Consider the following 27,360-nt stretch of genomic DNA (forward strand, 5'->3'; position numbering starts at 1 on the left):
GGATTCCGCTTTTGGTTATTTAGTGTAAATCCATTGAGTAGGTTTAGAGAAATTAAAGGAATTCCAAATTTATAGGTCTGTGGCCGCGATTACTTTGCGAACAATTATGAGCTTGTGCAGGTAAATGCAGAGCTGTGATTGGCTGCCAACACTTCAACCAGGAAGTGTTGGCAGCCATCTTGGAGCAGGCCAAAAAAGCATAAAAAAATAAATAAATTGCTGCAAATTCTCGATTTTGATGAGTAGCGGGTTCCTCGTTTGTTTATAATAAACCCCACTGGTGGGCCAGGTCCTGGGGACATACCAGAAAAATAGGCGGGGCGTACGGGCCCCCCTAGTAAGGCTTATGAAAGCCCTGCCACCTCCCCAGGGCACTGCTCTTGATGTATAAGAAAGGGGTCCTGCGTGACAGCCCACGCACCCCAGGGACCGCCATCTCCCCAGGGCAATACATATACTAATGATGCAGGGGGGCCCGTACGGCCTCCCCCGCTGTCCTGAGGACCACCACCTCCCGGGAAAATTAATTCTATTTAAGGTGGGGGGCACTCGACCCCCACAGTCCCGAGGACCACCAACTCCTTTGTGCTACAAACTACAATGGAGAAAGGTCACGCAGCCTCCCTTGCGGAGTCATGGATGGTCCTGGGGATCGCCACCCCCAGGGCCAGTCCCTGCTATCTCCTGAGGTGCCCACCCATGGGAGGAAGCTGTTTTCTTGGTGAGGGCTGACAGCTCCCACCAAGCAAAAGCAAACATTACTCTGCTTTCTACAACAGGAGCTGTGAAACTGCTCCTGCTTGCAGAAAGCAGAATTTTCATCTGTTCCCCTGTACATAAAAAAGTTTGTGCAGGAAGACAGATAAAATCATTGCTCCCACTTGCAGGGAGCTGCATTTCCAGTAGCTCCATGCGTGCAAGAGCAATGCCGGTTCCTGCAGGAGGTGAGGAGCCGGCTAGGACAGGGGGTGCCTTGAGGCTCCCCCACGGTCTCATTGCACTCTGGGTGCCCTCGAAAGGCTCTAGAGCACTCACAGAAACATGACCGGGACTTGGAGGATGCAGTCGGGACCCATGTGACCCCCCATTCAATTAAGGTCGCACCCTGGTGGCTGGTGTCCTCAGGACCAAAAACGGCCCAGGGAGGGGAGCCACATGGCCCCTCTACCCTATTGAAGTATGGCCAGGCCCCAGGGAATGGTGTCCCCAGGGTCAAAAACGGCCCATGAGGGGGCCGCATGGCCACTCTTCCTAGTTTAATTAAAGATTTGGCCCCAGGAGGTGATGGTCCCCAGGGCCAGGTGGGGGCTCTGCAGTCCCCCTTTATATTTTTTTAAATTACACATTTTGCCCCATGGAGGGGTAGGTCTTGGGGCTTGAAAGAGCCCCGGGGAAGGGTCCACATGACCCCGCTCGATTGTAAAAAGAAAGCTCTGGGGAGGTTGTGGTCCCTGGGGCTCAAATGAGCATATGGAGGGGTTCTGAGCGACCCGCTCCAATATTTACATAAAGCCCTGGGGATGTGGTGATCCCCGGGGTTAAAAGGGGGCCATAGGAAGGAGAACACAGTAAAATATGAGGCAAAGCAGGCAAAAGCACTCAGATAAACAGGGGAAAGGAAGGAGAAAGAAATAAAAAAGAAAGGCAGAAGCAGGAGAAAGCACTCAGAAAAAAGGGGGAAAGGAAGGACTGTGGGAGAGTGTGGGATTGGCAGTACGTGGGGGGGTTGTCCGAGGGCAACCCCTGCGGCGTTTTAAAAAACATAGAAATTCACTGAAAGAACCAAAGTTTATGGGGATGTTATAGTTAGGTTTTGAATTTACATGCAGAAAACCATAGAAATTCAGCTGTTAGAGTTATTTCAAGTAATTATAACTCGTGCCCTGAGTAGAGGTGGGCGGAAATTTCGAAATCCACTTTCGCAAATTATCGCGAAAATGTTTCAAATTATCGCAAACAAGCGGAAATATCGCGAAGATGCGGAATTTTTTTGCCCGCATGTTCGCGAGATTTTCTGCATGGTTGCGGGTCGCCAACTTACCCATGTGGTTGCTCGCGGGCGCGGCCATCTTGTTTTGAGTTGTCTGGCGGTGCATGATCGCGAGAAGAAAGACTTGATCGCGCGATGCATGACGTCACTGCGGGCGCGAACTGTCGCGAGACAGCGCAAATGGCTAAAAACAATCCAAGATCTCATGGAGAACGCGACCGGATCAAGAAAACTTGACGGCGAACGCAGGGATTCAGGTAAGGCGATCGATCGCGCGCGAGAATGTATTATTTTACAGCGCGAGCAAGAAACAAATTATCGCCAAGCTGCGGAAAGCGGAAATTTTGACATTTTCGCGCTCTCTGCGGAACGCGAAAATTTCAAATTATTGCAATTTCCGCGAACGGAACGAAATTTTCGCCCAGGCCTAGCCCTGAGGTAACTATCCCTTGCACCTTCCCAATGCACAGCTAATTACCCCACATATTCTTCTATAGCATCATTGATGATATCACTGCAACATTTACCATAAAATTATTGATGTGAAAACTGCGCATGGCGAGGGCGTGAGTTATAGTTACCTTAGGGCACGAGTCATAACTCTGTAGCTTCTTAACCCATTCAATCAATAACTCATTGAAAGAACCACAGCATCATGTGGAGTTACAGGTAGAAATGTGGAGTCGGGTTTCACTATCATTAAATGCACTTTCAGGACAAAGTGACATTGAGGAGTTTTTTTTCTGCTTCGCTCAACATAACCTGTGACAAATTGATAATGGATTGAGTATTGGCCGTATGTGCTATTCCTCTATGAGTTTTTTGGGGTTTCGTTTTGGTTGCAAGTCGGCTGTGTTGTTTCAGCCTCGTCCTTGTGCTTTTGTTCCTTGAATCTCGAGGCCTTAGGGTATGACGTCTTTCCAGCCTTAAAAATCCAACTCCTCAATGATGGACGCCTTTTCATTGGTTCCTGCACCTGACATGCCTGCGCTTTTTGCGCTATTATCAGTATCAAGCTCTGAACGTAGGGTCTTATTATGATGTCGGTGGGCTCGCCACTGACATCCAGCATAGCAATCCAACCGCTGCATTATGATGCAGTTGGTCGGACCACAGCAGACGGAGAGAGCGACCGACTCCTCCGACAGGCTCAAGAAGCCTATCGGAGCGTTATACCGACCGTAATCCCTAGAATGTGGGTGGTGCCTGTGGAGGCACCACCATAGGGATTACGATGACCCTCTTCCCACTGCCTTTACACGGCGGTCTGACCGCCATGTAAAGGCAGACAGAATGGGACTTTGGGGTCCCTAGCAGGTCCCCCATTCGCCTTGGGCCGCAACACAAGCCGCAATGCAAAAGTGTAATTTTACAACCACCGGCATGGCAGTCGCATTGTAATCCGGCAGTTCGAACCACTGACGTAGTTGGTCGGACACCTGCCCGATACGACCACCATTATTAATGAGGCCCTTAGTTCGGTTTTCGTGTTGGCTGGTTTTTGCTCTTGCAAAGATCTGTTGCCCTCCATGATCTTCTGACTCTTAATGGTGTCAAAAGGTCGGTCAAATGTAAAAAATTGCCTCTGTCATAAGATTGCTTGTCTATCAGACATTTTTGTCTTTCCGCGCCTTGATAATTTCCTCATGTCTTTTCAAGCATGCATCCGTGTCTTCTCTGTACTTCTTGTGGTTCTTGGTCAAGCTCATTATTGAATGCATCAATCTGTTGCTTGATTCTGTGCATGTCCGCATACTTAACAAGAATGCGTGTAAGCCTATTAGATGCTTCAAGATTAAAATATATATATACATACATGTGTATATATATATATATATATATATACACACACATATATATATATATTTTGTTTTTTTGAACAAGTCCACGGTTGTGGTGGAAACGCGTTTTCTTTCTGCCAAATAAATAGCTGTACCAATGATCAGTGTGGCTCGCAAATCATCCTTCCTTATGTTTTTTCACTTGCAATATATATTATACACAAACTAACTCTCTCTCTCTCTCTCCCCCATGGTGAACGCGCTGATTGTGAGTGCATCCCGCACCTTGGATATGTATATGGATGGCAGACAACGTCTATTGGTCTAACCCGATGGATATATGTACTATCCATGTTCAGCATTAGGAGTGAACTAGCAAATTCTGTTACAATTTCCTCTTGAACTAATCTTGAAGTATCTGTTATATATTCAGCGCCCCTTGCTGTAGGATCAAATGCTATATAAAGACAAATGATTATTAATCTACCTATAGCCTGTTACAAATGGCAGATTGGTGAACTTTTTCAACGCAATGCATTACTATATGGGTGTAAATGAGATGCACAGATAGGTGTTCGAAATGCATGCCAGGGCCAGGATTTTCTTGGAAAATAACCGCATTACATTTTTGTCTGGTCGCAGGGGAGTTTTTTTCCCTTGCATTTCCTTGGCCTCTGCCCTGAGAGTGGGCCATGAAACGCCACCACTGCAATCCAGGTGGAAGCTGCTGATTGCATCTGGTATGCACGCACAGACCATGAACCTGGCCCTTCCAGGCAATCATTTCAAATCAGGTGCATACTAAAACCTTTTCTAGAGGTACATTTTGGATTCGGCCACCTAGGCTAAATGATAATGGAGATGGCGCTTTGATTCAAGCACACGTTGAATAGGAGCTGCACATACTACATTCCTCACAAATGTATGCATCTTGTAAGTAAAAACAGATTTGAGGTGTAGCGGAAGGACGCAGTCAGGGAGGGTCGATCAATGTTTCTGCTTTTTCCACAGCTGGGACAAGAACCCCAGTGCCCAGTCCTGGCTCTTGGACCAGGCTGGATTGATGATGTCACAATCGATTGTAGACATTTAGGGCCATATGTAGGTAGCATAACATTTACCGATTCTTAAATACCGAATTTTACCGATTCGGTATTTATCAATCGGTAAATGTAATGTAGGTAAACAATCGGTAATTATTACCGATTCGGTAAATATCGGTATTTAAGAATCGGTATTTACCGAATCGGTAATAATGCATTCCTTCCCATTCATTCCTATGGGCCTGGAGGCCCATAGGAATGAATAGGAAGCCAGTTACCATTACCGATTCGGTAAATACCGAATCGGTAATAGGGGAGGCATATCATGGGTGGCAGGGTGTCACATTGACACCCTGTTGTACCCCTGATTCGTGCATGTGTGCACATGTGGCGCACATACATGCCCTAAGGGCATGTATGTCTGCCACATTGCACTTTTCAAATGGCACACAAATGCTTTTTGAAAGGTATTCGTCATTTATCACCAACTTGTAGTTGGTGGTAAATAACGAATCCAGACACCAATGATGCACTCACTTGAGTGCCCCCTACATAGCATTTCTGGATTCGGTATTTACCGAATCGGTATTTTACCGATTTCTTAATTTCCGATTCGGTAAATACCGAATCCAGAAAATCAGCCCCCTACATCGCAAATGCCTAAATACCGGTCGGTAACGGGATATTTACCGAATTTCGGCCGTTACCGACCGGTATTTGGCTTCCTACATGAGGCCCTTAGTGAGCACACGGTGCCAGGTGGGCTGTCATTTACAGGCAACGGAGGCAAGACTTTTTCTTCATTAAACATTTTTAAGACTTTATTTCCATGAAGTAAAGGTGCCCTGGTCACTAGTGGCAAAGCAGGAACTAATGCAGGATGTACGATTGAAGCGCCCACTAGCAAAATGTGATGAACCTTCATGGCACTGTTCCTATAACATTTTTTGCAAGATCTTGGCGCTTTGTTTTACATTGAGATTCTGTAGAAACTGCAAATTGCACAAATTCACCTGCACTATGTTTCGCGATGAGATCTGTTAGGGTTGGGGAGAAAGCACCGTGCACAATCCATACAATGTTCACAAAAATGAGGCGCATTCCGTAAATTACACTTGTGCAGCTGTCTGTGAACACTGTACACAAGTCCTCGCGAGAACACGTCATGCAAGATCCTTGCTCAGTGTATTCAACCGTCGTCTGCATGAGATTTTCTAATTGAACCTGTGACCGTGAATATTGTATCAAGAAGCATAAGAAAACCACAAATTATGCGAAATACGGTCCCCTCCATAATCTGCAGGGACATGAGATTTCTCGCATCTAAAAAGATATTTGCCCCGCCTCCGGGCGTTATCTGTAGCTCCCTCCACTGGATGCAACACAAACAATCGTGTGAGTTACACAGAGACTCAACCCTCCCCAACCTGCAGCCTGCTGTAAAGGGGCCGGTTTTGAGACCATGGGGTCTTTTAGCAGTTTGGAACCCACTAATCCCCCACAATAGCTCTCCCTGTTCCCTTATCTGTGTAGCTAGAAGATAGAGGTAACATTCTTACCATAGTCTGTATTTTCCGGTTCCCAGCAGTTTGAAGGCCAAAAATAAGGTGACTGCAGAAAATGTAAGCAGTAAAAAGTTAATTCATACATCACTTCAATTAATCCTGAAAGTAAAAGACAATTCGTAAAACAACTTCACTTCACTACTTCAGAAGAGCAAGTTTCTTAAGATGATCGAACAGAAGCAACAATTTTTCCATTATTTTTATTGTGCATTTTTAATAAACAACCACAACTTGTACAAAACAACAAAACACGAATCACGTGCTGCGGACGGTGGGCATTGAAGAGAGAATTGAAAGATCTTAAGTTATGGAGTGGCCTGGCTTCTAGAGTCAGGATTTTGACCCCCAACATGTATCCCATTCGATGCTCCCCACTCTAGGCCTTTCTATCCCCCTACATGTCCTGGGGTGCCTGGTTTGTGTGTGCGGACTAGTTCCCGGTACGTGGACTCCCCTATTCATTCCTCATCCTATCCCTGCCGTGGACCCCACATTTTCTCAAAATTCCGAGAGTACCTGCTCGCTTGGGATGTTTTTTCGACCGGTCTACTCCACTCTATCTTAGCTGCCCAATCACTCACTAACGGGACCTCTGATTGCCCCCAGTACCAAGTTGCATCTCTTCCGGCTACTGCCAGTGCTGGGTTGCAGAAAAGTAGTGCGAATCTGTGCAGAGCTGCGTTGCCCCAGATGCCCAGGGTGACCAGTGTCAAGGGAACCTCAGTGACCTATCAGATCCCGTGCTGTATGCCCAACCAAAATTACCCTACTCTTGGGCAGTTACAGATCGTGTGTATTAACGTCTCCCGCCAATAACATCCTCTTTGGCACTGCTCAGTATCTGTTGTGCCATCACGTACAGTTACGTCTGTGTGAAATAAGCCTGTTGTAGTAGTTTCAGATAAACTTTATTTCGGCAGTAAGCCATAAAAGCACAAACAGAAGGTATACATAAAACGCCACGCTTCAATTACACACTAATATAGAAAAGATTATGTATACCATTTCAGCTGGATCAATCTGAAGCCATCACAAGTGGTGCATCTTCTGGAAGAACCACAGGCCCAATTGTGCAAACTGTTCCCTGAATCCTCTCCAGTGGCACAGACAGGCAGAGTCTTAAGCGCTTGTGCCAGGAGAAAAGATGGGTTAAAATGTGTCTATGGGCTGATCCAGCGTGTGTGGGTCATGGAAGGAGGGTTCAAAGACAGCTAACGTGGTCCTAGGTTCAAAGCAAGACTACAGGCACTCATCCATCAGAAGGTTGTGACGCTGGGGCACAGGATTCATCACTTAGAGTAGTAGTCTGAGTGCACGCTCTATCGTATACCTTACATCACATGACAATAATATTCCATACAATACTTCCACCTAGACATTACCCCACAAGGTAAGTATGGGCAAGTAGATGTGAAGGTACGCATGATACTTACATTCTATCTTTGATGATGTCGTGTAATGCAATGTAGAGGATTGGATACCAATGGAGGTCAACATCATCAATGTCAATGCGGTATCATACAACCATTCCTAAATAGGAGTGCCATCTTGATTAACAATTTCAACCCTGATTTGTCCTTTTTTACACTTGAATGGGGAATAACTGCAGTAATCATGCCAACTGCAAATTCTCCATATTTGTATTCAAGAGTAGTTAACATCAGTTTCTTGCGGGCGGTACCAGTCACAATTGTTTTGTAATATAATAAAATAATAAGGTAATGCCACATTACCCTAAACAAAGATTGTAAGTAATCCGATTGTCAATCCGATTACTACACTTTTAGTGCACTTTTTAGTCTCTGTAACTGATGGCTTTGGTGTTTCTGTGGAGAGGACAGTTGCACATAGGGGCTGAAGCACTTGATGGGACTAAGATATATTCAGACAAATTGGGTTAGTACAACAACCACCTGGGAGAGTTTACTTCACAAGGAAACACCGACCTACCTGAAAGCGGTAAAAGGTGCCGTCATCCTTCAGGGTAAGGACATGGTCGGATATTGGGAAGATGTATCCCTGGGCTGCAATTAGGCTTCCTACGTGGATTGCTTCACCTGAAAGAAGAAGAAGAGAGATCACAGTTCAGCAGCTTAGCTTAGACAGCAGACATATGTAAAAAGACAGCAGTGAGGTGGAAATGGGCCAAAGATGCCACCAAATTAATCTAAGAAGTTGAAGAAAACTAGAGTAATAATGATCCACTCAGCTATCCTTGCTTTCCTTACATAGAGGAGGTTGAGAGGGAAACCTCCAACAATCACTGACCTGGTCAGCTGCCCCCTCTTATTTCTCTCTCTATATGTACCGGCCCTTCAATCCTATGATTTATAAAGCCAGCAATTACAGCCATCTCAGTCAATCGATTAAAAGTGTTGAGTTTGAGGGAATCCATACAAACTTCCAGCACACCGTCCATCCTGAAGCCCTGCAAGCATATATCTAGCCGCAACATATCAACGCACTAGACAACCACATAACACAGGTCCCATATGCACGAACAAGTCGCCCAGTAAGGAGTAACTGAGCTGAAATGAATGTGCCATAACCTTGAAGAACCACAATGCAAATCAGAAGAAGTGACGACAATATCAATTGCAAAGGACACATTAGGAGTTTCCATAAGGCATTTAAGAGAACAAAAAAAACAAGGAAGATTTTTAAAATCTGTCAGGAGATGGCTATCCGCTATGCATATAATAAATTCCCTAGGTGACACAAGCGTATGAAACCTCCTGATGTTAAAAATCACCAGCATCTGCAAGTCTTCTCCATGTAACTCACTGTCCTTGTCTTACCCACTCCTCGTGTCACATAAAGTCAGTAGTTTAGGTTTCCTTTGCTAATGCTCAATTCAAGGTTTTAGAGGAGGTTTTGGCGTGGTTTGGGTAGCCATTAATGTAGATGATTTATAGGAGAACTCTCCCGGGGAGCAAGAAAAAACTCCAGGCCTCCATCCCTGAAAAGCAATCTAAAGAATATGGATTAGTTCCCTTGACACTCAAGTGATTTCATTCAGGCTGAGCATGCATCAAGCACAGGATGTTCATATTTTTAAGGTGAAACAATAAATAAGCTACACTAAACTAAAAGAAAACAGTTTTATCATGCCGAAAGCTTTATCCTACCAAAGATGAATTGAATCTAATAAAGAAGGTATTGAATTCAGATTATAAATCTGTCATAAATAGCTAGATTTTTTGCAGTTTTATAAAAAATAAATGTAAATTTGAAGGAAGACTATAATGTGCATTGGAAATATCTTTACTTTTATGATAAAAGGGATATTTTGTATGGTCTTAGTAGCGTTTAAGTCATTTAATGTAAATGGCACGTCAATTATCAATTTTAGATCCATCCATGGTGAGTTTATATTATTTGTGTTTACAAAAGATGCTTTAGCAATCTCTGTAACATAAAAAAACCATTAAAGTCTTCTAATTTGAAAACTGATAGAAAATTATTCAAATAACACATATCAGGCTCCTTTTTGTTAAGGTCACTTTTTTGCCACTTCAATAATTGCCATAAACGTTCCATCTTTTAAAAGTGTAAGCATTGTAACTTTAATTTAGTTATTGCTACATTTATATTCTTAAACATAAATCTCTTCTTTATTCAATATTGTTGTACTGGGTATTTATGCCTGGGCTGTTTTAACACACTGTTTTATAAAGCGAAGTTGAACTAGAAAAATAGTCATTCGGGTTACAATGCCTTGGTGTACTTGTATAGGCTGAGGTGTTTTCAGGTTCTTTTAAAAATGTAATATAACTTTGCATCTATTAATCTGCACATTATGTTCTTTGAACTGTACTTTCTGATTACTGGTTGTATGTTTTCTATCCTGTGGAACCAAAGAGGTGGAGTATGTGGGAATTCACTTGATTTATCTGTTGATATTGCTCTGTTTATTTATTGGGGAGCTTCACTTATTACTTATTTGTATATTTTGCAGTTTTATACAGTGCAAACATATATATCCTAGTGTACAACAATATGGCCAAAAGTAAATGTGCATAATGATGCATCAAAATATTCTATAAAACCCACCTAATCTATACAGGATACGGTTAAAAAACAGTATGTGTGGTGCAACTAATCTGGATTTATTTACCGTAAGTGCGCTGGACCGAATCAGGTTTGCAGCGGAGGGACTACCAACACCAAATCGGTTACTTGGATAAACCCTCTCCCCGAGCCCTGATTTTCCCGCATATTTGCCCCATACATTGTATTTTCAAATGTCAGTAAGTACGCAGACACTTCTAACCACACACCTTAGCACGTGTGTAGGTATTGCAAAAGGTTTCACGTGACACTATTCACCTTCGCCACTCACTTTTCACCCACTTGGTCCTGAAGAAAGCCCTTTTCACCTTTTTTTACGGGCTGAAACATGTAGACTGCCACACATAAAGCAACTTACGGTAAATAAATCCAGATTAGTTGCACCACACATACTGTTTTTTAACCGTATCCTGAGCCGCCATTATTAAAGTTATAGGCAAGGATCCTCAGAGATATTTTTAACTGTAAATATTTCACCTCGCATCACATTTATGCACAACACCAGCTCCACTGTAATCAGGCGTCGTAGCACAACCGGGAAGCACTCGGCCACCCGGTTGGGACCCCAATGATGAAGCATGACACCAACCAGGTTGGTGTGTGAGAGGTCTTTTAAGAACACCTAATGGGTCCATGTTCTTACTACTCACAGTGATTTAATTGCATACACATAGTGGGTCCATCCACATTGTTTAAGTCTTGTATTGATTTGGGGAAGAGACGTACCCCTGTACTTTCTCCCTAGCTCTCCCTTTGATTTTGTACAAACCGACAATACTTACCATGTCCCCCTGAAACTGAGCAGAACTTTCTTGTGGCCCCTATCACCCTGGGCATGGAGATGTACTCTAGGGTGGAGATCAACCCTCTTGGCAGGCTAAATGAAAATGTGTTTTTAGGGATACTTCAGTCCTTTCAGAGCCAGCCAAGTAATCCGGCAGTGTAAGGGCAGTGTCAAAGTGAGAAGAGAAGAAGTCACCAGTTAGACGTGCTATACAGTGGATGAGGCCTGCTCAGCAGCTCTTAAACTTCAACAAAAGTCCAACACCTGGGAGTCCAAAAAGGCTACAAAGCCTGGGTGAGTACCCTTGGCATGCAGAGTGTCTGAAAACAGACCTATAGCAATGCAGCGCCAATTCAAGATGAAAGGGAGTGATAGGACAGATGTGGGGTTACTGCTCAGTCAGCCTCGCACAGACATGACAATTCTGGGTCTGTTGTTGCAAATATATTTTTACCCCCAGAATTATAATTTAACAGCATGGATAGGAGGGAGACAGGAGTCACCAGGCATTAAGAGCCTGCCAGACTCACTGATTTACTATCCTAAGGAGAAGTGGGTGGATTTAAGAAAACTGCTGAACTCCTTTCGATTCTGCCAGTGTTGGGTATAGGAGATCACTGAATGGGTGGTGTGTAAATCTCACCCAGAAATGCACAGAAGAGGGTCTGGAAGGGTGAAATGTGATCCCCCGGAATCCAGGAAGCTTCGGGATGAGAGTGTGTCTGGTGGTCACTTCTCTTGAAGAGCTGTACTCAGTTCCTCTCAACTTTTTACTGCAACTGGCTAGAAGGATAGCAGTAAACATTCACATCTTTCTGCATTTTTGTATAAGTCAAATCACCAAGGAGCTTCAGGATAGAATCTTTGTTAAAGTACTTTCTTTGCATTAATAAAAGTATTGCATCTCTGCGGAGAGTCTCCTGGTCATAAGACGTGGAGGTAGTGCCTCAGTCTCCAGTCTCTTTGAGGAGAGTAGAAGAACAGGCAAAGGACTATATAGAGCACCCCCTGAGCCAACTAACAATCTTTGGGGTGCTACTCTCTGAACCTGAGAGGCAGACATTACGCGCCCCAGACACAGTGGTTTCAGGGAATTCCTCTTCTCGTTTCCTTGTAAAACAAGTACTGATCGTTAGGAGCCCTTTCGAGCCATCAGGACAACACATTTAAAGTTTGTACTGATCATGAACTCAAGGACTGAACTTATGAAGCTCCCTGAAGGCTTTGAATTACCAGAAGTTCACTCCTAGGTGATAGGTGTAACACACCATAGCGCAAAAGAGTTGCTTCCAGTCACTCATTCCTCTTTCTCTATGGTCTGCCTGCTGGCTATAGCATCTGTGAATTACAGAAAAGTTTGACAACAAGTTTCAGCTTTCAACAAAATACCCATTACAAACTCAATGAGACATAAGAGACACCTGCAGATTGATTAATTAACCTTGGCTGCAATAGGACAGCGCAGGTATCGCTCACGGGCTGCATCCCGCCAGCTCATGAATAGGCATTGAGAGGTGCTGCGATATCCTGGTGGGAAGAGTAAACTCAGTCAACAATGGCAGAAAGAGAACTATTCACTTTAATGCAGCACAACCACATAGAGGTGCTTTACATTTGCATTCTAGCAAGGTCAAAAGTTAAAACAAGCATTAGAAATGCAGTAGGTCTCGCATTTTTTTGAGTTAGGGCTATTGGCATAGCTCAACAGCTACCAGACAGAAATTGCCACTTTGCAGGTGCGGAACAGAGCATTGCTCCATGAAACGGCCTGAAAGTCTAAAACAATGACAATAGCCTACAAAATAAAAAGGCAGATCAGGATGACCAGAAGGAACCGCGGATATATTGGGATGGCCAATGCAAGCACACAATGAGTGAAATCGCCTTGGTGCAGTGCTTTAAATGGGAAAGAATAAGTGCAGGTACTCATTAAAATGAGCTACAGGTGTAGTGAGGGGGCGGGGCTAGGGGCTGGGCTAACGGCCAGACATGATGATACTTAACGACTTCTATATTAGTTGCAGCACATACCAAAACACATGAGAAATGTGTTTATATAAACAAAGCAAGTTAACTTACACAAAAAGAAAGAGAAATGCGATAATTGTTAACATTTCCTGTTTTTGCAATAGTTGCACCTTTTTAACGTCATACTGTTAATTGCTGTTTGCTGCTTAGCACAATACTACATATTTTTAAGCATACGAGTAGGAAGAAACTGAAAATACCCCAACTTCGAACAAAAAATCTTATGACACCAAGCAAATTAAGCAAACAATCATGACCCTCCCCAGGAGGAATCTCTTGTCTCTTCCATCGATCTATCCATTCATCCTTTCATCCTACCATTTACCTGCTGATGTCCACCATTTAACCTTTACATTCTATTGTCTATTCAGTCTTTCATCAATCATTCAGTTTTTCACCATTCCGTCGATCCACCCTTCATATCCAAACCTATCCATCCCTCTCCAAACCTATCCATTCATCCTTTCACTCATCCATCTCTTTATCCACCTTTTCCCTCATCCATCAATCCATTCGCTCATCCATCCATCAACCCTTTCACTCTTTTATTCCATCCACCTTTTCATTCCTTCCACCCTTTCACTCAAACCCTCCTTTCACTAATCCATCATCCACCCTTTCATTCATCTATCCAAACTTTCACTTATCCACCCATCATCTGCCCTTTTAGCCAATCATCCACCCTCTTTCACCCATGCATGCTTTCACTCATCCATCCATCTATTCCTCCATCCATCCATACATCCACCGTTGCTCACTCATCCATCCACTCACTCACCCACCCACCCTTTTTTTTCGTTATTTATGAATATTTGTCGCCGAGCAGACATGTACACACAAAGTGCCACCCATTTTCTTTAAAATACCTCTTGAGAGTGTCTTGATTCTCTCGCTTTCTCTCACTTTTTTCTTACAAAAACAGGCATACAAATGCAGGCAAACACACAAACATAGCAGACACACAAGGGCAGAGATGACATGAGCACCAGTCACATTACAGAAAGTCACATTAATTTTTGTTTTAGGCCTAGGACAATTAAGTCATTTGCTCAGAATCACAGGATGTTGAGCTGAAGCTGGGACTCAAGCCTATTTTCATGGTTCCTTGTTAGGCAGCTCTGACCGGCCCTAACATTACATCCTCTCAATTTTCCTATCTGGGAAAGATGCCTCACAGCCTATGCAAACATAAACCCCCCACCGAGGCCTGAAAGACACTGGAGCGAAGGTGCTAACAACAGGCACACAGCAAGGCCAATTCACTAACTCTCCCCCTTTCCCAGCAAACTATAGCTTCAGGGCGCTAGCCTGGACAGGGAGCAGGGAAAAAAAGCAGAGAGACCCTTAGGCACCATCCCATCGCCCAATGTCCGCCTTCCCAATCTGATGCTGGGTAGTACACCCCCTTCGCAGACTCGTGCTGAGAGGTGCATTCATCTCGGGTGTCACGCTGTAATTATATTTGTGGGGTAGGGGATAGGCTCACAGTCCCACACCTACAGTGTGATTGACTGGGCAGGGTCTGATTGGACCCTTCACTTTTATTCACAGAGGGCCGCAGGGCATTCACAACCCTAAACAGCCATTAAGTGCTGCAAATGAGCCATTGCTGGATTGCTCAGCAGCAGCTCCATTCAGAGGCATACACTGCCCCTCCCTCCATTCTGCCTTCCCTTTTTTGCCAAGCAGAGCACTTTCTGCGCAGCACAGTCTCCAGTGCCATCGAGCCTGCACTGCCTGACTTTCCCCTGAGTACCGGTACTGTCCTTGGCGAAGGAAAAGTTCCGGTACTCAAAGGGAGAAAAATAAAAGGTGGCGGTACTCCGTGCCGGTGAGTACCGGCCCATTTAAAGCACTGCCTAGCTGTGACCCAAGCACGCAAAGGCGGGAGAATCAGTCCCAATGCACCAATAAAAACCCCTTATTTCTAAATGGCACAACAAGGAACAAATGGCAATTCATGGACATGCCAAAAGTCGGTAGAGGTCTTCTTGCATGGAGCGCATGCGCGCTGCCTAGGCTCGACCTGAAAACAGTTAGGATGGTATATTAGTTGGACCCTTAAGTCTCTAAGGATTTGTACACGGGACTTGTGTGACCACAAAATCACAAAACAGTTTGCATGTATTTCGCTTTACTTAAGCATGTGGAACAGCGCAAGTGTTTTTTGCCCATCAGTCAAAAGAAAATATTGGGGTAGATTTACAAGCCCCTCGCGCCACTTTTGCGTCACTTTTAACATGGGAAAAGTGATGCAAAAGTGGCGCAAGAGGCTTGTAAATCTGCCCCGTTGTTTGTAATGCACAAAAAGTAAAACTTTTAGCCTTTTGCTGTATTTGGCACTGCCACTAGAGGGCACCCTAACACTGCTGTCTTACCGATCCTTATGGAACTGCCTGCACTGGGAGTGGTATACAGTAGAGGGGTTGAGTGTATGGAGGCTGGATATTGGAGGATTCTGCAGACAAAGTAAAAGCAGAACAGAAGGGCAGTAGGCTGCGAGGACAGGGGTGGTGTAATGCCACTTATATTTTTCAAAATAATAACATCAGTGATTTAGGGAGGTCAGAGCGACAGAGGGAAGGGAAACGTAGGCATTGGAGCCTGAGGTATTAATCTATAAACATACTACTGCCTAAAACATGTCCAATAATTAAAAAGAGTACACTACGCTGTCACAATTAGACACTTCATTTCTCTTTTACGAAAAGTATCAGAAATGTTTTTTCTCTTATGAAGCGCGGAGCTTAGATGGCAACTGAACCTACTGTTTATTTTCTTTTGAATGTGAGCTTTAGATGTATTCATGTGACTTTGTGAGTCTTTTAGAACGTGACATAGATACCCAGATAGGAGCTATTTTATTGATGAAAATTCAAATGTAAGCATTTATCAGCATTTTTTTTAAAGTAAGTATGTATTTGTTGAATACCTATGTTGTTGACCTTCGAACTGAGAAAGCTGGGTTCGAAACTCGGTTTCAGGAAAAAACAGTGCGTGATTCTTGGCAAATCACTTCACTCCTCTCCGTCTGCAATATATTCATGCCATATCTATAGCGCAAACCTAGCCAAAAAGGCAGTGGCGTGCAGTAGATGGTCAAAGGCAAACTTAAAGTTGGCGAGTAATAGGAGAAGAAGCTGGGTTGTGGACGGTTAATGCACTGTGTTGTAGTGTTCTTTCAAGAGAGGAGTCTGCAACTCTATTTTAAACTGGAGCAGTGTTGGGGCGGTCCTTCTTGATATGAGGATGTTGCTCCAGATCCTGGGAGAATACATGGAAAGGGCCAGTTGTCTTATTTGTTCTTTTTTACACTTCTTAATAAGCCGTCTGATGCTGTCCTGACTGCGGGTGTGACGAGAACCACCATAGATGGTGAGCTGTTTGCAAGATCAGCAGAGATGCTGATTGTGATGGCTTTGTAAATGATGCAACTGGTTTTGAAGATGGTGCGGGCTTGCAGGTAAGTTTCATCAGGTTGAGGCTGATGTGATAATTTTACTTTTGGCCCTGGATGCTGTGGTGTGTAGGATGCCCCTGAGGAGTACCAGTGTGGAGTCTGGGAGGCCATGGAGTAGGGCGTTACCGCCATCCAGATGCAGGAGTGCAAGGGCTTGGACAGCAGTTTCACGTTCTTTAGAAGAGCAAGCTGGTACCAGGCCGTCTTTGGTTTTTGGCAATGTGTTTCTTGAGGGACAACTTGGTGTGCAGGGGAAATCCGAGTGATTTGGCATTTGGTGAAGTTGCAATTATGTAAAATTTTGAAAATATCTCAAATGGAAATATGTAACAAAGTAACACACTGGAGTTTGGTATATTTCCTGGACATGCTGGGCTGAAATGAAGATACAGGAGAGATGAGGCAGATGGAGATGGAGATGAGATGGAGATTGGGATGGGCATGACGATGAGATGGTGATGGTGATGGAGATGGAGATGGAGATGAGATGGAGATGAGATGGAGAGGAGATGGAGATGGAGATTGATATGGAGATGGAAATGGAGAGGAGATGGAGAGGAGAGAAGATGGGGATGGAGATGGAGATGAGATGGAGATGGAGATTGATATAGATATGTAGATGAGATGGAGATGAGATGGTGATGGAGATGGCTATGAGATGGAGATGGTGATGGAGATGAGATGGAGAAGAGATGGAGAGGAGATAGAGATGGAGATGGAGATTGATATAGAGATGACGATGAGATGGTGATGGTGATGGAGATGGAGATGAGATGGAAATTGATATGGAGATGGAAATGGAAAGGAGATGGAGAGGAGAGGAGATGGGGATGGGGATGGGGATGGGGATGGGGATGGGGATGGGTATGGAGATGGAGATGGAGATGAGATGGAGAGGAGATGGAGATTGATATAGATATGTAGATGAGATGGTGATGGAGATGGAGATGGTGATGGAGATGGAGAAGGAGATGGAGATGGCTATGAGAGGGATATGGAGATGGTGATGGAGATGAGATGGAGATGGAAATGTAGATGAGATGGCTATGAGATGGAGATGGAGAAGGTGATGGAGATGGAGATGAGATGGAGATGGGAAAGTAGATAGAGATGAGATGGAGATGGAGATGAAGATGGAGATGAGATGAGATGGAGATGGAGAGGAGATGGAGATGAAATGCAGATGGAGATGGAGATAGTGATGGAGATGGAGCTGGAGATGGAGATGATATGGAGATGGAGATTGATATAGATATGGAGATGAGATGGTGATGGAGATGAGATGTAGATGGCTATGAGATGGAGATGAGATCAATCAATCAATCAGGGGAATTGTAAGCGTGAGGGTCTCGAGGCCCTGGGGGAGTTAAGCAGCTCCGTTCAGTCAAAGAGCCAGGTCTTGAGCGTCTTCCTGAAGATGGTCAGGGAGGGGGTGCGTCTGATGTCAATCGGGAGCTCGTTTGAGGTCTTGGCCGCGATGTAGGAGAAGGCTCTTCCACCTGTTCTGGCCCTGCGGATGCGCGGGGTCTCGGCGAGGATGAGGTCAGTAGATTGGAGGTTTCTCTTGGGTACGTGGAAGGAAATTCTCTTGTTGAGGTATTGGGGTCCGGTGTTGTGGAGACATTTGTAGCCTTGGGTGAGTATCTTGAAAGTAACTCTCTTCTCGACGGGGAGCCAGTGGAGGTTGTGCAGGTGTTGGGTGATGTGTTCGTGTCGAGGGATGCCGAGGACGAGTCTGGCTGCGGTGTTCTGCATGGTCTGGAGTTTTGTTGATCCAGGTGAAGAAGGCGTTTCCGTAGTCAAGTCTGCTAGTTATGAGTGCGTGGGTGACGGTGTTCCTTGATTTGGGGGGGTCCATTTGAAGGTCTTTAGGAGGATGCAGAGGGTGTTGAAGCAGCTGAAGGCGACGGCATTGACCTGTCGGGTCATGGAGAGGGAGAAGTCGAGTATGATGCCGAGGTTTTGGGCGTGGTCTGTGGGGGTGGGAGGGCTGCCGAGAGCGGTGGGCCACCAGGTGTTGTCCCATGCCAAGGGGGAGGGTCCGAGGGGGAGGACCTCTGTCTTCTCCGAGTTGAGCTTCAGGCAGCTGCTGCTCATCCAGGATGCGACGTCCTCAATTGCTTCCTGGTGTCGGGGTCCTTGGTCAGGGAGAGGATGAGCTGGGTGTTGACGGCGTTGGACACTATGCTGAGTCCGTGTTGTCTGGCGATGGCGGCGATGGAGGCCATGTAGATATTGAAGAGCGTGGGGCTGAGCGATGATCCTTGGGGTACTCTGTAGTTGATTTCTGTGGGTTCGGAAAGGAAGGGTGCAGTCCGATCCTTTGGGCTCTGCCGGTAAGGAAGGAGCGGATCCATTCGAGGGTGGTTCCCTGTATGCCGGCGTTGTAGAGTCTGGCGGTGAGTGTGCGGTGGGAGACGGTGTCGAACGCTGCCGAGAGGTAAAGTAGGATCAGGGCCATGGTGTGTCCTTGGTCGAGGAGGGTGCGGATGTCATCTGTGGCGGCGAGTAGAGTGGTCTCGGTGCTGTGGTTGTTGTGGAATCAGGATTGGGAGGGGTCAAGGATGGAGTTTTCTTCAATGAAATTTGTTAGCTGGGCATTGAAGATCTTTTCGGTGACTTTGGCCGGGAGGAGGGAGATGGATAGGTAGTTCTTGAGGTCCATGGGGCCTGCTGAGGGATTCTTGAGCAGGGACTTCTGCGCGCTTCCAGTTGTTGGGAAAGGTGCCGGTCTTGAAGGTGATGTTGATGGTGCGTCATAGTTCTGGGGCGATGGCAGCTCTGTGGTAGATGTGTGGTGGGCAGAGGTCCGTGGGGGTCCCTGAGTGGGTGTCTTTTCATGGGCAAAGTGGTGTCTTCGGTGGTGACTGTGGTCCAGGAGGAGACGGTAGCCTGGCTGGCATTGCTGGACAGGGGAACGGTTTCGGAGTTAGGTGTCTGGTCATTGAAATGGTCATAGAGGCCCTTGATTTTCAGATGGAAATAAGATCCGAGTTTGTCACAGAGGTCCTGGGAGGGGGTGATGTCCGTGGTTTCGCTGGGGGGCTTGGTGAATTCCTGGATGATGCTGAAGAGTTCCTTGGAGTTGCTGGAGTTGGCGAGCATCTTCTTCTGGATGAAAGTCCTTTTGGGCTTCCCTCCAGGGAGGCAGATGCTGGATTTGGTTTATACTTTAATTGGCTGAATAGACCTGGCAACAGCACATGGCATTCCACTCTCAATTATCACCATAGACGCAGCAAAAGCCTTCGATCGAGTTAACTGGCTTTACTTGAGTGGAGCTTTGAAGGCTTTTAGTTTTTGCGAGATTTTTAGGGAGGTTCTCTAAAAAATCTATTAGGCTCCCCGGGCTCGGATTGTGGTCAATGGCAACCTCACTGCTCCGGTTTCAATAGAGCGAGGCACAAGTCACAGGGGTGCCCATTGTCTCCTATCCTTTTTGATTTGTACATTGAGCCTTTAGCCAATGTTTGAGACAGAATGAAAAGATCCTCCCCTTTGTTGTAAATGGCTTTATGAGGAAGCTAGCCTTGTATGCAGATGAGTTGATTATTTTATCATCTAATGTCAACCAAACTTTATCGGAGTTACTTATAGAAGTACAGGCTTTTGGGAAACTGTATGGGTACGAGATCAATGACGATAAGACCGAAGTCATGGCCTGGAACATTACAGCGCAGGGGGTGAAGCTCTCTAAGGAGACAAGATATCTGGGAATAACCACAACTCAGAACGTTAGAGAAATTCTCAAAATAAATTCGGTGAGAATCTCCAAGGAGGGGGATGTACCACTGAAAAGATGTCTGAATCTCCCGTTAACACACTTTGGGCGGGTTAATTTGGTTAAAATGTGTGTTCTCCCTAAGTATGCCTACTTATTCAATAATATCCCGCTGGAGTTTGATAAAGGCAGTTTACTTCAAATACAGGGCAAGATCTCCTCCTTTATATGGGCGAGTAAAGGGATCAGGTTGTCCTGAAAGAAACTAAGACGCAAGATTTCACATGGTGGTATGTTGCTACCGGATCTCCAGTTGTACTGCTGGGCATACCAATTAAAGAATTGTAGGATGCTACTTCTTAGGCGAGATAGTACTCTGATTGGCAGTATGTTTAAAGCTATGTTGTCGGACCCCCTCGAGGAGGGTTTTATGTATACATTTGGTGCTCCCAAATTCTTTAAAAAAGTTTGGCTGAAAGTTTTGCATGCGACGGCCAAGCTTGTTCTTAAAATGCACATGGGCCCCAGTGTGGGACTCCCCGGGAACACCAGAGTGTCTTATGAATGCTTTAGTTCAGCCACTAAAGGATACAGGCGTTGTATGCTCGATGGACATTGTGGATGGTGGCAAATGCCGATCATGGGACACTTGGAGGAAACTAACTAGGGGTACACTTTCCAGATTTAAATATTATCAAATTTCAACATGGTGTAAGAGCCAACAGTGGCACTTCCCGGAGGATAATTTAATGGAGGACGAGCTACAAGATCCGAATCCAAAAGGGAAGGAAGTAGCACAGTGGTACAATCATCTCCTTGCTGCAGCAGACAGAAAGTTGGAGCATCCTTATTTGGTTTGGGAGAAATGCTTGCCGGATGAGGAACTGAAACATTTATGGCAAGTTTCTTTAGACATTCTTTACCCATTGATCAAATCTGCTGCATTAAGGAGAAATCACTTCTTTACGCTCCACAGGATATACTGGCCCCCACTCAAACTTTCCAAGATAAAGGGCAGTGGAGAAGCAAAGTGTATGAGGTGTGGTGCTCAGATGGCGGATGACATCCACATTATCACTTCCTGCCCCAAAAGGAGTTTTGGGGCAATGTGGGTAAGATGTTTTCGCATATACTGGGTAAAGAAGTGGAGGTAAGCCCTTCAGTAATTTTGTTTGGCATTGTTCCATTGCCTGATGGGGTGGAAGGGTTGCAGAATAAATTAGTGTTTTACTTGATCCTTTTGGCAAGAAGGGAGATTTGTAAGAACTGGCGCCAAACAGCACCTCCTTCATGGAGAGGTTGGTGGAACTCAGTGAGATACTTTAGGGATTTAGACCAGAAGGTTAATGTCTATAGAGAAAGAACTGTACTTGGGTTATTCTGGAATCTCCTAGATTCTGACTAGCAGGGAATGGTTGCATTATGTGTCCAATGATTATACCTCTTGGTCAGCTCATGATGTGTTGTGCGGGTTGGCTCTCACGAGAACAACAGCTGAGACTGGATCCCCAAGTTATGAGCAGCAGGGGTGGATCAGACCGAGAGGTTGCTTATGCTATTGAGGTTATATGAGGACTAACAAAAAAAAAAGAAAAATATAAAAAGAAAGACCTTTTGGTGGATCTTATGCATTGGTGGTATTCCGTCATGGCATTCTGGTAGGTGTTGCGATCTTCCAGCGATTTACTGTTTCTCCAGTTCTTCTCAAGACATCTGCAAGTGCGTCTGGATTCTTGGAGGTCGGTGGTGAAGCAAGGGGCCTTCCTGGGGCACTGTCTGTCGAAGTCGCATAGGGGTGCGAGCTTATCTGCGCAGTTGGAGATCCATCCGTCGAGTTCTTTGGCTGCGAGGTTGGCGTCGGTCAATGTGGTGGGGTGTCGCGGTTGATGGCGGAGTTTAGCTGTTCCTCAGTGATTTTGCTCCAGTTCCTTCTTGGAGGGTGCAGTGCAGGTTTGGAGGTGGTGTGTTTGTCAACGTTGAAGTGTATGCAGTGGTGGTCAGTCCATGGGGGTTGTGTGGTGTGGTTGAAGTGGATGCTGTAGTGTTACCTCCTGCGAAGATGGGGTCGAGCGTGTGGCCTGCCTTGTGGGTGAGTGTGGTGACGAGCTGATTCAGGCCGATGTTGGCGAGGTTGTCTAGGAGGGTGGTGGAGTTGGGGTCGCTGGGGTTGTCGAGGTGGAAGTTCAGGTCTCCGATGAGTATGTAGTCCATGGAGGCGGTGGCGGGCGATGAGGTCGGCGATGGTTGTGGCGAACGAGGCACGAGGTCAGGGGGGTCTGTAAGCGAGGGTGCCGCGAAGTGTGGTTCTAGGGCTGGTCTGAATCTGGATGTGAAGGTGTTCGATGAGATGGAGATGGAAATGGAGATGTCTATGAGATGGAGATGGAAATCAAATGGAGATGGAAATGAAGATGAGATGGAGATGGAAGGAAGTGTGTGGCTGCATAGTCAGAGCTACTGACTTTGGGACTGGGGAACCAGGTTTGAATTCCGGCACTTGTCTCTGCTCAACATCCTGTGATTCTGGGCAAATCACTTGGGGCCTGATTTACAGTATGGCAGAAGGAGTTAAGTCAGTCAGGGTGGCTGAAGACTTTATGTTTGCCACCCTGTCTTTAATCCACCTATCACATTTAGAGTGTGCCACCAGCACTATGGTGAACTCCAGGGATTTGTATAAACCGTTGTAATGACTGTTCGTACAAAGCCATTTCAAAATTTGGTGAGCATCCTTCATTGGTGATGGGCACTTCCACAAAACTTTTTTTTTTTCTAAATATTCCAGAAATAATATCCCAAACAGTGAGTTTGTTTTTGGTAAACTGAAAACTAATGGCCCCAAAACCAAGGTAATTTTCTCCCAGGCTGTGAGGAAGGGGGAGTCACTTTTGTTCTATTTTTACTGTCCTTTGGTAGTGACGGACAGTAAAAAATAGCCATCAGACTGTGGACTAGTGGGTTGCTTATATTCGATGGCCCATTCTCTCTTGGGCCGTTAGAAGAAGGATTACTTTGATGGAGTAAATTTCACTCCGTTGCCCTAAACCTGGAGGTCCGCCTGACTCAAAATTGGGTGGGTGGCTAAGTGTTGGAGTATCCTGTCTGCCAAACTCTAAATTGAGCCCTTAATCTCCCTGTGCCTAACAATGTGTAAAGTAATGTGTAAAGTAATCTAGTTCTCATGTAAATCTCTCTAATGAATTTGTGCCATGTTTATGTAAGGGCAGGGAAGGCAGAAAGCCTCTGGACTTCAAAAGGAAACCTCTATAAACATCTCCCACTTCAAAGGAAGAACCAGGTATACATTTTGGACTTCAGTCACCAACTCTTCAGAGCACTTCTAGACCCATGGAGATCCTGCTAGGAAGCACGGACTGCCACTATGCTGGACTGCTGCTCTGTTAGACGACTGCCTTGCTGTCCTGCTGTCCTGCTGTCTTGCTTCTTTCCTGCCTCAGTCACAGCAACTGGACCTGCACCTGAACCCAGGACTCCAAGAGTGACTCCAAGGGATAGTCTGCCGGCCTCCTTTTCAGAGCCACAGGGACATAACAGGCACCCAACCACTTGAACCAGCACTCAGATCCAGCTGGAGCAAGCCCCCGGCCCCCATGTGATGCTCCCAGGTCCTGGACCCTTGGTGTGGCCTCATAGAGGCTGAATTATAGTTTTAGGGCTGTTCATGGCTGCAAATGGGCCCATTGGTGCCACAAACCTTTCACTTTCACAGACTTCCAATGCAAAGTTCTGTCAGCCCGAACCTTCGCGCTACAGCATTGACCGCTTGCGGATATCACCATCGCGAAGCCTTGGCTGACTGTTTATAACTACAACAGGATCTTCGCACTACAGCAACGCCCATCCACAACGCCACGCCTGCTCTTCACGGAACATCAATGACTTGCGGCGATGCTTCCCTCCTCCGTGCAGCACCCTCCATTGCAAACATGCCTCTTTGTGCTGTACTGAGAAGGTAACTTTTCAGTTGGGCTTACCTGGTTCCTGTATCCAACCCACACTCAATCGCAGTTGACCTGAACTTTTGACGTTCTTCTGATCTCTCATCTCAAATGGAGGTTTGGGCTTTTTGGTTCTATTTTACCTGAAATCTTTCAACTTGCATGTCTACGGATCCACTGATTAGATATTTGTTGTTTTTGGTCTTGTTTAATTTATTAAAATCTATCCTATATAACTAATTTGGTATGGGACCCTTTTTGTGTAGTGTTTTCGCTTTATTACTGTTTGAAGTGTTGCTCAAATACTTAACACATTGCCTCTAAGTTAAGCCTGACTACTCCATGTCAAGCTACCAGAGGGTTGAGCACAGGTTAAGTTGGGGATTGCTTGTGACTTCACCCTGACAAGAATTGTGGTTGCTGCTTGAGCAGAGTTTCACACACCCTCAGCCAGTAACCCACTTTCTTACAGAACAACACAATAATTATGAAGAAGCAGAAAATCTGCTTGCAAACAGACATTTCATTAAGGCTAAAAAATAAACTTTCTAGCTCTCTGTGGCCCATTATGTGGGCCTGTGTTTCCCTGCTGTAGTGTTACCTTATGTCTGCACATTTTTCTGCTTGGAATAAGGGATAACCTGAGCTACTGGATATAACACATTTAGGGTCAGATGTACGACCGTTTTTTGCGCTCACAAACGTGAAATCGGCCTGTTTGCGACCGCAAAATAGGTCGGCCCTATGTATAAACCCTATTTTGCAAGTCGGTAACCTATTTCCGACTCCCAAAAATGGGTTTGCGACTCGCTATTAGGAAGGGGCGTTCCCTTCTTAATAGCGAGTCGCACTTCAATGTACAATTGTTTTGTGACCGCAATTGCAAAACACTCGAAATTTACCACCCATTTCAAAAAGGTGGTAAGCCACTCGCAAACAGGAAGGGGTCCCCAGGGGATCCTTTCCCCTTTGTGAATGGCAGCGAAAATATTTTTTAAGAGCAGGCAGTGGTCCTGGAAAAATGAAACAGAAACGTTTCATTTTTCTTTTTGAAATGCAGCCTGCTTTCCTTTAAGGATAACGGGCTGCATTTTTTTTTTAAACTGTGTTATTTGAAAAGCAGTCACAGATATGGTGGTCTGCTGACCCCAGCAGGCCACCACCCCAATCATTCCAGGCCATTCCCAATGGGGTCATAAATTGCGACCTGCCTCATGAATATTAATGAGACAGGTAGTTTGCGACCCCATTGGAAATCGCAAACAGTGTCTGAGACACAGTTGTAAATTTCATTTTGCGTGTCGCAAAACGACGCAATTTGCGAATCGCAAATTTGAAGGGTTGTACATCTGGCCCTAAATTAGAATAGACCTTTCCTCTTTGTGAACAGTTTTTCCCAATACATATTTCACTAAGCTTGTAATGCTATATCCAATGGCGGATCGTAGTGTGCGGCAGGGATGGGGCGGGCACACACACACATGCACACTGTCTTTCACACACATACTCACATCCAGCACATACACACACACACACCTATTCAAACCATGCATGCACAAACACAGAAAGATCTATACACATACACACGCACCCAACATTACAACAATAAAACTTACAGGGCTGGATCATGAGTGGCAGGAGGGTACCCTTGGTAGTTCCTGAAGGATTGGTACTGCGGCCTCCTCTCACTGGCTGATATTTAGCCAATGAGGAGAGGCGCAGTCCCTTACTCATTATGTGGGATGGGGTCAGTGGGTCTTGTTGATGCCTCCCCACACTGCCGATGAGCGTCACTGATGGACACTCATCCCTGGGAACTTCAGGGCTTAAATTAAAGCGCCAGGGCTGAGTCTATCAGTAACGCTCCCTCACCATGAGGGGGAGTCTCACAGAAGACTTTGCTGGGATGAGGAAGTCATGCCCACCAGGCTTTGAAACCTTCAATGCGGCCAGTGTTGGCTCAGGCAGTCAGGTGCCTTCACATTTAGCACATGTGCAGTGCCTAGATGCCTAATCTCAACATAAAGAGTGTCTTTCAGGCTGACCTTTGCTCAGCCTGACAGACAGTCTTCATGTGTTGCAAAAAGGTGGAGGACAAGCCCCTCCGCCCTTAATGACGGGCCCCTGCTGGGCATATCAGGCCCAAAAATGTATTTCCTTTTGCACCCAATTCAAAATGCCAGGCTGCTTAGAATAAGGGCCCTCTAATTAAGCAAAGCAAAAGTAAATAGTTAAATCAAGAGTTAGGTGACCTGATCCCTATTAAAAGCTCTTTATTCATGAGATTTATATATCATTTTTGGTCCAAGGCAATAAGCAAATGACTAGAAAAGAGTACAAAAATGTACAGCATTCAAGGAAAAGCTGTTGACTCTCTAATATTCATCTCTACAAAGATGGCTCAAGGAGAACTGTCAGTAACAAAGAAAACTCTGGAACTAAATAAATAAAAATAGATTATGGGGGAATTAAAGGGATGGAAGTGGAAACCATGAGCACCTAATTTGCTGTGCCTTCACACTACATGATCTTCGTTACGTCATTCTATTGAGCTTCATGCTCTCCTTTGATCCATGAACCCACAGGTTTCTCGCTCTCACCAATTTACTCCTCTTCCTTTTGCTACTCCTCTCCTCCCCTTTTCATTGTATTCCGTCATCCTGTTTCTCTGGATACTATTATGGAGTTCCCTATTTGCTCATGCTATTTAAGTTCTTTAGAATACCTCTCGCTCTTTACCTCCTTCCTTCTTTTTTTTCTACTACTTACCACTACATTTCACTTCCCTTCATTTTTAGGTCTCGCCTGACCCAGCGCATGCGCTGGTCTGGCGAGACTTATTGAGAGGGCTCCAAAAAGTGCTACCAGGCCAGCCTAGAGCCACAGTGCATGTGCGCGGGCGCGCGCGCCGCGCTTTACCGCGATTACTTTCACTTTCGCGGCCCCACGGCCGCTTTG

At 45.4% G+C, this 27,360-nt stretch overlaps 1 protein-coding gene across 2 annotated transcripts in view; it reads right to left on the reverse strand.

Moving 5' to 3' along the window:
* Positions 1–27,360, reverse strand: part of RGS6 (regulator of G protein signaling 6) — a 1,064,816-nt gene that overhangs the window by 313,908 nt on the left and 723,548 nt on the right. For both annotated transcript variants that reach the window (XM_085627281.1, XM_085627283.1), the window contains exons 5-6: positions 8,330–8,436; positions 6,374–6,425 (exon numbers count right to left, since the gene is read on the reverse strand). In XM_085627281.1, coding sequence (XP_085483407.1) covers positions 6,374–6,425; positions 8,330–8,436 — 159 coding nt within the window. The remainder of the gene's footprint in view (positions 1–6,373; positions 6,426–8,329; positions 8,437–27,360) is intronic.

This window comes from Triturus cristatus, chromosome 9 (assembly GCF_964204655.1).
Source record: "Triturus cristatus chromosome 9, aTriCri1.1, whole genome shotgun sequence".
NCBI lineage: Eukaryota > Metazoa > Chordata > Amphibia > Caudata > Salamandridae > Triturus > Triturus cristatus.